We start from the raw sequence: 12823 nt of genomic DNA on the forward strand, positions 1-12823 counted from the left end.
GATTGCTCATGTATAATATCTCTCAGTTGCTTTGCAAACATTTTAGTTTATTACTTAGTGCTTCTTTTTCATTATAGGGTGGTTTTATAGGGAGTAAATGTTTATTTTGCAAAGAGAAATGTGCTGTATTAAAGTGAGCGACTTACCACATTTTTGCTTTAATATCCTCTTTTCAATCTTTAATCTTATGTGAAAATTATGTAATGTTTACTCACTCATTTGTGAGTGAAGGATACTGAATTAGTTTTGTTTTCTGTGTACTGGAATAGCATTTGATCACTGATTTGAAATACACCCCCCCCCCCCCGCCCCATTAGAAGAGTTACAGTTGAAAGCCAGATGGCTTACAAGTTGTTTACTGAAAGTCATTTGCACCAGTCCATTCTGAAGAATGCTGCACATTATGGAGGAATGTTCTCGTTCTCTGTGTTGGTCCTTGGTGCCTCTGCTTGCCTCTGAACAAGCCGGTTCTTGCATCAGTCATGGGATGCCTTAGTGAAGGAGGAGGGAGAGCTGGTGGGGTGTGTGCATGCCTGCTCTTTACCTTTCTCCAATTAAAGTAAATTAAACTTAACAAATAACCACCAAGGCTTGACTCCCCTCCCTTCCCTCTTGGCTGCCCATCTTAAGTCAGGGGGCTTAGTCTTAAGTATTTTTCCATAGTGTAAAATTAGGAGAGGACAGAAACTTGCAGAGATCCTCTTTATTCTGTTTCTCTGTGCAGGTATGTATGAACTTTTTGTTTATAAGGAAACTGCAAGAGAGGTAAAAGTGTGAATCCAGATATTTTGATAGGATCACATATTAGTAATTCTGACTTTGAAGTGGAGTTGATTGGTTAAATCCAGTTAGGGTAAGTTGAAGACCAAACTGGTCATCTTAGCCAGGGTTTTTTTTCCTCCCTGGGTCTCTCTGGTCTAAACCAAATCCTCAACTGACAATAGGCCTCTTTGTAACCTCAGGCATATAATAGGGAGATGCTTTTCTTTCTACTCCTTCCTTCTCTAATTCCACAAATTGGCTGGGCTTGTTCCTGCTGTGTTTAGTTAGTGACTGAGGCCCCCCACCCCCAGGTGATGGGTGTTCTGTGCTGTGTCAGGCTGGGCCTTTCCCTAGAAGCTGTCTTCTTACGTAGCTGTGGCTACCCTGAATTGGCTGCCTGTGGAAGCACTGCTGATCAATTTTGAGAGTGCTCATGGGGCTGCAGGACTGGCCAGCCGTTCTGACCCGATCTGGGGACGCCCCCCACCCTGCGCCTGTACAGGCAGGTGGGCTGCTGCTGGACAGGCACCAGCCAGGCCACTGCAGTTGGTGGGGTGGGTGGGGGGGAGGTGGGGGTGGAGGCACGTGGAGCACGTTTTGGAAAGGGATGTAGCCATGGGGTGGGGACTGACCATTTTGAGGAGAAAGAATAGACTCGGTGAGAAGGGTTCAAGTGCAGGAGGGCAGTCAGGGAGTGGCCTTAGCGGGGAATGAGGGTTACAATCAGGACTGGGGCTGAAGGTTTAGCCTCCACCAGAGGAAGGCCCCTCTTGGAACGTAGGGAAGGAAGATCCAGAGAGGGAGACTGCAGGGAAATGGATGGGAAAGAGCATGAGGGAACCTGGGGTGCCGGGGCGCGCACGGAGTCTCAGCTCTGCTTCTTGGTCAGGAGTGCCAGAGGCTGGGTGAGATGCCTCCCTCTGCCCGGGGCCACGAGGGCCCGCTGGCCAAGTGCTCATCGTGTGAATGGTGTACAAGGGTATGGTATGGATGCTCCACAGCAGCTGTGGTTCTGGACTTGGTCTGTTTTATAAAACAGATTTAATAACAAGATATTAAAAGTAGCCTCCTGTGTCTGAAACTGTAGAAAATGAAAACTGGCTTTTTGGTCTTGGTCATTATATTGTAAATGATATCTTTAAAGCATCTTGCAAACACGATAGTTTTAATGGAAGGAAATTAAGTGTTCTCCTGTATAACCTCACAGGGTCAGTGCTGAGTTGTAACCATGTTTTTGCTGAAGCACCTTTCTTCTGTCAGCCTGAGAGAGGATCCACCCTTGACTCTTTAGCGGATGGAGTGATGTTATGAAATGAAAATAGCCAAGAATCAAGTGTTGTGCCTTTGTGTCCATCTGTCTAGAGGGAAGTGGGAGTTTTATTAGACCTTAGAAAAGTGAGGTGAGAAAATAATGGGAAGTGCTGTCTTTGTGGAATTCCGTGGTAAATGTCATGTATGCGGTCTCTACTGGGATTTCCTACAAGCACGGTTTGGGAAAGTGTGTATGTGAATGGAGGCAGGACGCAGAGGCAGAGTGCACACTTGGGGGCTGAAAGGTAAAGAGAGGATGGGGGAGAAACCAATAATTTTAAAAATTTCTTTTAGAGAACAAAGTAGAGATTAAAATCCAGGTGTTCTTGTGAATATTCTATTGCTATAGTATTGACTTTCAGAACTGTAAATTTGGGCATAGGTAGGAATGGAGAAAAGTTAAATGTCGAGAATAGTGGAATTCATAGTAATTCTTTTAAAACCTTCATTTTAGAATAAGTATTTTTTGGTTCCTACCAGATGCATCTTAAATTGATTTCTTTTTTTCTTTTGTCAGTAGTTTGAGTTCTGTTCTGTGCTAGAGGCTGGTCTAGGAACTGGTAGAGTGAGTAAGACAGATATGTAAGTTCTTGGATTTCACAAGTATTGTTTCTTCACAGATTAGTTTGTGTTATTTTTGAGCTATTAATATATAAAAACATCTTCCTCTTTTTGCCTTTAAATGGTAATGCCATTTTTACTTACCCTGTATGAAACTCAGGAATGTGAGTGACCTTGTTGTAGTTGGGGTGGGTGACTGTATGTATGTATATAATCACACATAACAACCTTTTTTCTGATGGAATAGTAAACGTACAGTTTTTATAATTGGTTATGAGACATGGCTCTAGTTTTATTGCATGCTCTTTATTTCTTGGTGTACATTTGCAAGATTTACGTTTTAAAGAAGGAAATAAGAAAGTTGCTTCTTATTTCTGTTAAGCTTTCATGTGTTTACCTAAAATCAGATGGTTTCTTGAGTATTTGTCTAGGCTAAATGACATTTCTTGGCATCTGCATCCTGTAAAGAAAAAGATCTAATAAAGCCATGGCAGTGTTTTAAGATAAGCATCGTTTTTATCATTCACGGTGTATATGTACATTGTCATCACATTGTACATCTAAAAAAAAAAAGTCATGGTGTACAACCTAAAAAAAAGATAAACACAGTTTTGATCTGCCCTTAAATATAGAACTTTCATGAAAAACCCAAGGAAAGTAAGACTTCATCAGGCGCCAGAATGCAGTGTCTTTGGAGAAGCAGTGTAAACCTTGAGGTTTTACCAGAGTCAGGTCTCCAGTCTTGCCATGTTTCAGACAGCCACTGCAAGTGCCCAGGTAACCCTGGTTTGGCTGGCTTTGGTCTGAACATTTGGGCTTAATATCTTGTAAGCTGAATGGCGTCTTCACAGGCTGTGTGGTTTTGTCCTCAGCTTCTTCCAGACCAACTGGTCTTGCTTCTGGAGCATCTCTTGGAGCAGAAGACTGTGACTCCACGAACTCTGCAAAGCCTTAAGAGGACGTACCACCTCTCGGAGCAGGATGCTGAGGTAAGAAGAACACCCTCAGGGTTTAAACTGTGGGCTCTCACTGCTGGTGAAGGTTGATGGCCCCATTGGGTCCCAAACTGTTGAAACTGCTTCCCTGGTTGTGTGTGCTCCAGTAGGGGCCTCTGACCCTGGTCATTACCACGGCATTTTTAAGTCCTGAGTTTTCCCCCCTTTCCTCTTAAATTGTTAAGACAGACGTAAGTCTCCTAAAGGAATGAGCGGATGAACGGAAGGTTTCTGAATTATGAACTTGGGTGCATCGTCGTGTGCATGACGGTGGCGCAGTCCTGTTGCATATTAAGGAAACTTGGCTCAGATGCGCCAGAGCTTCTTGGTTGCATTCAGTTAGAACAGGAAGGGAGCCATGTGTAAAGGAAATGAAAACTAAATCTTAACAGCCGTGGTTTGAAAAGCAAAATTGGATGCTTGTGGGAAAGCAATATGATGTGGTCCGTAATATCTTTTAGCTTATTATGAAGAATGCAATGTGAATCCTGAGTTCCAGGGTTTTTTTTTTAATACATAAAATAATAAATAATGTATTTAGTCATCTTAAGTAAAAAAACACACACAGAAAAATCCTCTTATATAAAACTCTTAAAAAGCAAACATATTTGATTTCCGTTCGTTTGAGTGAGAATAAATGAACGTTTGAAAGCTGTACAGTCCAGTATGGTGGCCATTAGCCCATGTAGCTGTTGGGCACTTGGCCTGTGGCTGTTGTGCTGAAATATGTGGGTTCTGGAGTCATAGTATAAAGAGAAGCAGAATGTCTCAGTAATTTCTCCTTATCGATTACAGTGTCAGAATGATATTTTGGACATGTTGGATTAAATACAATATTATTAAAATTATTTTCACAATTATGGAGTAAGTCAAGAAAAGCCTGCTCATTATTAGATTAAAAGGTAAGATTGGCATTTGTTATACATTTTAAAACCCTCACATAAATTCAGGAGTTAATTGAAAAACTCCAGAGGAAACATATGTAGCTTTTTACCCATCTCAGCACAGATCAAACACACAACTGTTGCTGTTTATTTCAGCTCTTATATTTTTGTTTATAGGAGATTCCAAATGCCAGCCTGTTATTTTTAATTAGTGTTTAAAAGAGGTTTCTATTTATAGGCATGAGGTTATGCTTTAATCAGGACTGAATACCGCTGAAATGCCAGGCCCCAGTGACGGGCAGTGGGCAGACGAAGGCGGGAGGATCAAAGCAGGTGCCGGGCACCTGTCACTCCTCACCAGAAGCTGGGAAGTGGGAGGTCCTGTTTTCCCCCATTCCTGTTGGCATAAACATAAAGCACATTATGTCTTTAACTTACAGATCGACTTTGTTGCTATAGGTGACTTCTCAAACCTTTGAGAAACAGAACCAGGTTTATTTTGGCTGCTTGTTTTGGGTCTCAGACTGCACTGTGATGTCCAAAGCCAGAACAGTCTCTTCAGGCTTGGCTCTTTGGTGTTGAGAGACTGGGGTCTGGGGGAGGCTTTGGTTGATTTAAGTAACTGGCCTGGTCCATGCATTTCACAGATCCTCGCTCTGCCAGGCACTAGGGATATAGCAGTGGCAAGGGTTCATCCTCAGCAGGCTGGGATTCTTTGGAAAAACAGCTCACGAGTAAATGAACAGGATAGTTTCATATAAGAGCTTCAAAGGAGGTTACAAGTAAAAGTGAGCTCAGTGTCTCTAGACAGACTTCAGGAAAGGCCACAAGAAAAGGTGACATTCAAGCCAGGACCTAAGGGCAAGAAGGAGTTGGCCGTACAGAGCCAGGGGGTCCAGGAGTGATTTCCATTCAGAGCTGGCAGCATGACATGTGCCAGGAGAGGGCTCAGCAAACTTCCTGTAAAGGAGCAGATTTTAATATTTCAGGCCGTGCTGTTAACAGCTGCCTTAGTATGTCAGCAAACAGAAGTGCCTGTGTTTCAGTAAAGTTGTTTATGGACCCTGAAACTTGAATTTCATATAATTACCTCATCTCAAGATAATTCTTTTTGTTAGGTGTTCCTTTTTAAAGCTATTCTAAAACATCCACAGCACTCTTAGATGTGGGCTGGTTTGGCCTGCCCAATCCTGAGTTTGTTGACCCCTGCCCTGGGGCCAGTAGGATTGAGGTCAGGGGTGGATAGGGCCCGGATTAGGGCCTTAGGGCCCTGAGGCCTAACATACCACTGCCTTGCCCCCTTCCCAGGCCCTCTGAGGCCTTGGCATCTAGTCAGTTACACTGACAGCGTGTCTCACGGTGAGGTTTCCTTGAAATGTCACTCAGAACAAGGAAAGCAATAGGATATTGGCCAACCAGGGTGTTTTCTAGAAACTTCATTAGTTTAAGTGTGATTTACTGTGACACTGATTAGCAGGAATTTTGTTGACTAACCATCTGCCTTTATTTTAAGTGACAGGACATTTCATGGGAGAAAGAATTATTTGCTGGAAAAATGAGGATTCTGACTTTATTCTTGGTGCTTCTCCTTGACCAAACATATAGTTCCCTTTCAGTTATTATCAGGACTTTGAAATATGTAATACATAGTGGTCATTCAAAATGCGGCTCAGATGCTGGACTGTGGCAGGTTGTGTGTGGAGCATCCTTATGGGAAATGGCTCCAAAGGTAACTTCCTGGCAAGGAACCGTGTAAGTTATGGAGCTGACACTCTTGTTCAGGGTGCTGCCACAGGCCCAGGGACCACGATGCTGAGTTAGGTGTCTGTGCAGATGACTTCAGCCCAGGACGGCTGGGGTGGGGTTGGGGGGTGTCTGGCATAGAAGCAGGGAGTGCTCATGACAGCAGGGGTTTTCCTCACTTTTCCAGGAGGTAGGTAAAGCGCATCCCCTCTCCCACCACTCCTCGGACTAGCATTTCTCCTAAAAGCATAGATGTGAGGTCACTTTTTGAGAAGGTGAGCGTGCTCTTGCCATAGCTCATTTAATCCCCTGATTTCCCAATGCTGCGAAACTCTCTGCTTGGTGGAGCAGCATGTTCTTGCTGGACCAGACGTCTGGACTGTGCGAGAAGCCTGTGCACCAGGCCTTCCGTTCAGTAGTTGCTGTATCTTCTCGGCTGTCACGCCCACTTGTCCCTTCCCTCCCACCTTCTTTGTGTGGGTGGGCTGGTGCTGTCTCCCTGGGAAGTTTATTTTAATGACTGTCCTGGCGTAGCTCAGTATTTGTATTAGTTGTGTTGCTTCTGTGTTTCGGTTGTGTTCACAGAATGTCCAGTCTTGGTCAGGATTTCTGGGTGTGGCAGCCAGGCTGATGTTGTTTGCCAGCTGTTTGCTTGTCGAGGGCACACGTTTCCACGTTACGTGCGTCTTGTCCTCTTTGTGCTGCGTCACGTGGTGTGAGTACAAAGGTCTGCCCTGCAGGGAGGGACACGTGTGTTCAGCATCTTAAAAGGAAACGTGTATGAGGGCACACGTAATAAGCTGGGCACGGTGACGTGTGTCATCTTGGCCCATTCTCCGCCTTGCCTCGACACTCTTGTTACCGCCATCTGAAAACTGGGGCATTGTTGGGGGAATGTTTGCATTCCTTAGCCTAGAAAGTAGTACTAGCTACAGGAGTAGTTACCATATTTTACCTCCTCAATCAAAGAAACCTCTAGCCATATGCTGGGCTGCTTTAAACTAGGTCAGAAAATGAACTGAAAGGGAAACTTAGTTCATAGAAATGCATTGTCTATAGTTTCTGAGCATATTGGTTCAAACAAAGAACCCATAAAGGTTTTTATTTTTATTTTATTTTTTTAACAAAAATCAAGCTTTTGTGGCTTTAAATGATTTTATTTTTGGCTGTGCTGGGTCTTGGTTGCTGCGGGGGGTTTCACTAGTCGCAGCGAGCGGGCGCTGCTCTCCAGCTGTGGCGTGCGGGCTTGTCTGCGGTGGCTTCTCATTGTGGGGCACGGACTCCAGGGTACACAGGCTTCAGCAGTTGCAGCTCCCATGCTCTAGAGCACAGGCTCAATAGTTTGTGGCGCACAGGCTTACGGTTCTTCTCAGATCAGGGGTCAAATCCAGTCTCCTGCATTGGCAGGTGGATTCTCTACCACTGAGCCACCAGGGAAGCCCCATAAAGGTTTTAAAATATACAACTGATTCTTGAAACAAAAGGTATTTTCTAAGATCCCTTTTAAAATCATTTCCTGCCTGCTTTAGCAGGTCTGCTCAGCTGTGAAAATAGCCTTTCCATGTTAACAAGGTGAAGCTCCATGCACCTTGGCTCTGTGTGACCTTTGTCCCCAAGAGCCCCACAGCTGACCTTGAAGCAACTTTATTTCCATAGACTACAGTTCCGCACTTCAAAACTGGGGCACCCCTCGGGTGAGAAAATTCAGAAACAGCCACTCACTGTTTGATCTGGCTTGGATGGGAGTGGTGGGGTGTTAGAAAGTTCCCCCATGGTACCATGCTCAGCTTTGATATATCATTTAGTAGGCTGAGCCAGAAAATTAATTTTCTGGGAGAGGTCATTATCAGCACGAGGTCTTCCCATCATTGTATTTGGGGAAGCACTGTTGGTTGAAAGGAAAAGGCCCCCTGGGTTAGGCTGTGGTGGGAAGGAGTGAGCACTGTTTCTCCATCTGCCCCTGGCCCTAACCTGTGTTCAGTGGGGCTGCTTTCCCAGATACATCTTAGCAACAAGCTGGATGTGGTCAAAGGTCCCCAAATGGCTGGAGGCCACCTGCAAATCACCCACCCTCCTGGGCCCCAGTTTCCTAATCTGCACAGTCTGCTGGCTGTCAGCCTTTTTGACCACAACTAACTGGCAAAAAAGGGCTTCACAGAAATACTTTTATGTGTGCCATTATTTCCTGTTTCATTTTCTTTAAACATGTGCATTGTGGTGCACAAATTGATCCTATGACCCACCAACTCCAATACTTTGGCCTCTTGACGCGAAGAGCCAACTCTTTGGAAAAGACTCTGATGCTGGGAAGGCGTAAGAAGAGGGCGGCAGGGGATGAGATGGTTAGATCGCATCACTGATTCAGTGGACATGAGTTTGAGCAACTCTGGGAAATAATGGAGGACAGGGTTGCCTGGTGTGCTGCAGTCTGTGGGGTCACAAAGAGTCGGACAGGACTGAGCGCCTAAACAGCAACAAATGAGTCGCCGCCCATAGTTAAGAAAATGAGAGACAAGACTTCTCAGATTCTTCACCAGCTTTCCTGCCTCCTCCCTGCAGACTTGTGGCCAAGGTTCCTGAGCCTCCATCTCCTTAGGATTACAGTGGAGCCACAAATCCCTTCTTCGTGGGATTGTTAACAACACGAGAGGTTTTGAAGTCATGTAAGATTCACATTCTCTTGTGAAATGGTCAAGTTTTGTTGTTTCGCTCAAAAGTGAAGTTGCTCAATTGTGTCCGACTCTTTGTGATCCCATGGACTGTAGTCTACCAGGCTTCTCTGTCCATGGGATTTTCCAGGCAAGAGTACTGGAGTGGGTTGTCATTTCCTTCTCCAGGGGATCTTCCTGACCCAGGGATCTAACCCAGGTCTCCTGCATTGCAGGCAGACACTTTACCCTCTGAGCCACCAGGGAAGCCCCTTGTTTAGCTCAAGCCACCTTTATATTGTCTCTCTAATCTGTCAGGACTGATGAGGAAGAGAAAGAAGTAGAATCTACCCCCCTATTAGCCCCCGAGCAGCATCTGGTCACAGAACCCTTAACCTGGAGGCTTGTTGGCTTTTTCTGTGGTGGAGTGCTTAGTCACTCAGTCGTGTCCGACACTCTTTGCAACCCCATGGATTGTAGCCTGCCAGGCTCCTCTGTCCATGGAGGAGACAGGAATTCTCCAGGCAGGAATATAGGAGTGGGTTGCCATGCCCTCCTCCAGGGGATCTTCCCAACCCAGGGATCGAACCCAGGTCTCTCACATTGCAGATAGATTCTTTACCATCTCAGCCACCAGGGATGCCTAAGAATACTGGAGTGGGTAGCCTATCCCTTCTCCAGGGGAACTTTCCAATCCAGGAATCGAACCAAGATCTCTTGCATTGCAGATGGATTCTTTACCAGCTGAGCTATCTGGGATTGGTGGAGGGGGCTACTCTAAACCACAGTTTCTCAGCCTTAGCATTACAGATGCGTTGGAGTGGATAATCCTCTGCTGGGGGATGTCCTGTGCATTATAAAATGTGTCACGTCTCCAGCCCTTTTTCCTGACATGCCAGTGGCAGTTCTCTTCCCTTCCTGTCCCACCCCTGTTTTGGAAATCAGAAATGTCTCCAGGAGTTGCCAGATATCAGCTGGGGGATACAGTCATCCTGGTTAAAGAACCATTGCTCTAAAGCAGCTGACCACAAAAGGCAGTTTTTTCATCTCATCCAGCGAAGTGCCTGACGATTACAACACAGAGTGGAATAGCTTGAAGTTGGTTAACTACGTTTGGGGGCTGCCCTGAGCCAACTGTATTCTCTCAAGGCTCCAAAGAATGTAACCTTGGAGGAGGTGAAAGCAGAGACGTCTCACATGGAAGACAAAGAAGGAATTGCAAACTAGTGTAGTAGCAAGTAAATGTGAAGAAGCAGGTTAGTGAGGGAGGGCAAACCTGCTTGACGACTAGTGCCCAGAAAAAGCCAACCCAGCATCTGTCTGTCTACATTTTGCTCTTGAAAAGGACACTTTCAAGGTGGATTGCAAACAGAAAAACATCCAACCCTGTAGGCCTTTGTGCCACCACTGCCTTTCCTCTGGGGAAAGAGCCCTTGAAAACCATGTAAACTAGCCACCTCCCTTTGCAGGGAGGGCGTGGATGTTAATACTTCATCAGTAGGAGAACTCATTGTTTATAAACTGGAGCCGATTATACAGAGTGAAGTAAGCCAGAAAGAAAAACACCAATACAGTATACTAACACATATATATGGAATTTAGAAAGATGGCAATGACGACCCTGTATGTGAGACAGCAAAAGAGACACAGATGTGTAGAGCAGACTTTTGGACTCAGAGGGAGAGGGAGAGGGTGGGATGATTTGCGAGAATGGCATTGAAACATGTATACTATCATGTAAGAATCGAATCGCCAGTCTATGTCCGATGCAGGATACAGCATGCTTGGGGCTGGTGCACGGGGATGACCCAGAGGGATGTTGTGGGGAGGGAGGTGGGAGGGGGGTTCATGTTTGGGATCGCATGTACACCCGTGGTGGATTCATGTCAATGTATGGCAAAACCAATACAGTATTGTGAAGTAAAAGTAAAAAAAAAAATACTACAGCCATTCTTTGAAGTCTACAGGTGGAAGGTATGATTGAAGGCCTACAAAAGTCTTGACAGCTCTGACGCCCATTTCTGAATTTCATTTGGACCAAAAGCATAGTTTCTATGAACTGAAAACATTGCATGATCAACAGATCTCTGGAGACGCATACTAAAAGGGCAGAGAATAAACCCCAGTCCAAGTTCGATGCCTGAAACCGGGCACTCAAAGCCGGTACACTGGGATGACCCTGAGGGATTGGTTGGTGAGGGAGGTGGGATGGAGGTTCAGGATGGGGGACACATGTACACCCATGGCTGATTCAATGTATGCAAAACCCACCACGATATTGTAAAGTAATTAGCCTCCAATTAAAATATTTTTTTAAAAAAGGTTAGGTGGGTATCATGTGTTTAAAATCTAAGCCTGATGAGTAGCTATGACTGCTCATTCCCTTTATGCTAAAATCCCTTCTGGTCACGGTGACCGGCTTCTACACAGTGTTTGGGGTCCATTCCCAACCATGCAGCTCAGCACTCCCCTTCTCCCCTGGTTGTTTTTCCATGGTATTCTGGCTCCAAAATAAAGAAAACATTGCTATTTTCTTCTCCTGACAGGAAGTTAAAAGGAAAGATTAGATGTGATCTCGGTGGGCTCTGTTGCCGCTTCAGGGTGCTCAGCAGTTTATACTTACTAAACTGCAGTGTGCGGAGTTTGGTGCCTCCTTCCCCTTTGGTCCACCTCGATGGGGAATCTAAGTACAAAAGCAGAGCCCAGCCTTGCTGACGTCAGCCCCATGATCGCGGCGGTATGTGAGGGCAGCCTACCGGGCTGGCGCCACGGCCCCTGTAGGACCACAGGGCTGTGCAAGGTCACCGAGGCCCCGGGTCTGGGAGTAGTGCCAGAGCGCTGGCCCTGGCCCCCTTGGTGGCTGCCTCTTCCTTCCCTCCTTCCTTTTTGGAGTCTGTGCTGGGGGCCTCCCCAGGTCACTGCCCAGCAGTGTCAGGAGGCAACCATCACGGAACAGAGCCCCAGGAGGCAGGTTCTCAGAGCGAACATATAAAAAGGAGACTGTTGTGGCGGGTCCGAATGGTGTGGTACAATCAGCCAAGTGGTTTTCTGGGGTCAGATACAGAGGGCAGGTGGAATGAGCTTCTGGAAAGGCGGATTGACACCTGCCATAGCCAGCGTCTGGCCGTTCATCACAATTTCTTCCCAGGGACAAGGGGTCTGGCGCCTCGGCTCTTTGACACATCAGAGAGTCAAAGGCTGATGGATCTGAACTTTAAGATGTGCGCTAGAAGTACTGTGGCTTAATATTTTTTAAAATGCTAGAGCAGTGCTGGTGAGGGGCATAGCTGTCCTTTCGACACAGCATTGTAATTTGTGGGTTTGGAGAGCTGGGCAAGATATGGGTGATAAAAGGGACTGGGGCGATTTTCCTTAGTTACTTTAGACATAGCGAGATTTTTAAACCATGTGCCTTTTATAATGTGCGAATAAACAAAGCTCTTATGTAATTCTTTAGTTATATTTGTGTATTTTTTGTTGTTGTTGTATTTGGCTTAATGAGACATTTAATGTTTTAGAACGTGTCTTCAAAGTCAGGTAGATATATCTAGATATTTCTTCCTTGGAATTTTCTTTCTTATTGAATTTGGTGCCCCTGGGATTTTTCCATGGAAACCTTGTAACTGATCAGGTCTCAGTTGCTGTATACAGTGATAAAAGGATTTTTGAAAGCTGATCTAACATGATAGAGAACTTTGATGTTTGTTTGTTTGTTTGTTTGTTTGTTTAGATTAGTATTCCTCTCCTATTCCTGAGGCCAGAGCCTGCATTTTATTTACCTTGAGTTGTTAACTGCACTTTGTGGCTAATGAGATGTTGTTTAAAGAAAAAACGAGCCACTCCTGGCATAATCTGCCTAATTTTTCTGTCAGTTCAGTTCACTCAGTCGTGTCCGACTCTTTGTGACCCCGTGGACTGC

The 12823-nt window shown here is 45.4% G+C and overlaps 1 protein-coding gene across 1 annotated transcript in view; it reads left to right on the forward strand.

Moving 5' to 3' along the window:
* Positions 1-12823, forward strand: part of AOPEP (aminopeptidase O (putative)) — a 344774-nt gene that overhangs the window by 316086 nt on the left and 15865 nt on the right. Inside the window, exon 13 of the mRNA XM_068973712.1 lies at positions 3507-3623. Within this exon, the coding sequence (XP_068829813.1) occupies positions 3507-3623 (117 nt within the window). The remainder of the gene's footprint in view (positions 1-3506; positions 3624-12823) is intronic.

This window comes from Capricornis sumatraensis, chromosome 6, assembly GCF_032405125.1.
Source record: "Capricornis sumatraensis isolate serow.1 chromosome 6, serow.2, whole genome shotgun sequence".
In the NCBI taxonomy this organism is placed as follows: Eukaryota; Metazoa; Chordata; class Mammalia; order Artiodactyla; family Bovidae; genus Capricornis; species Capricornis sumatraensis.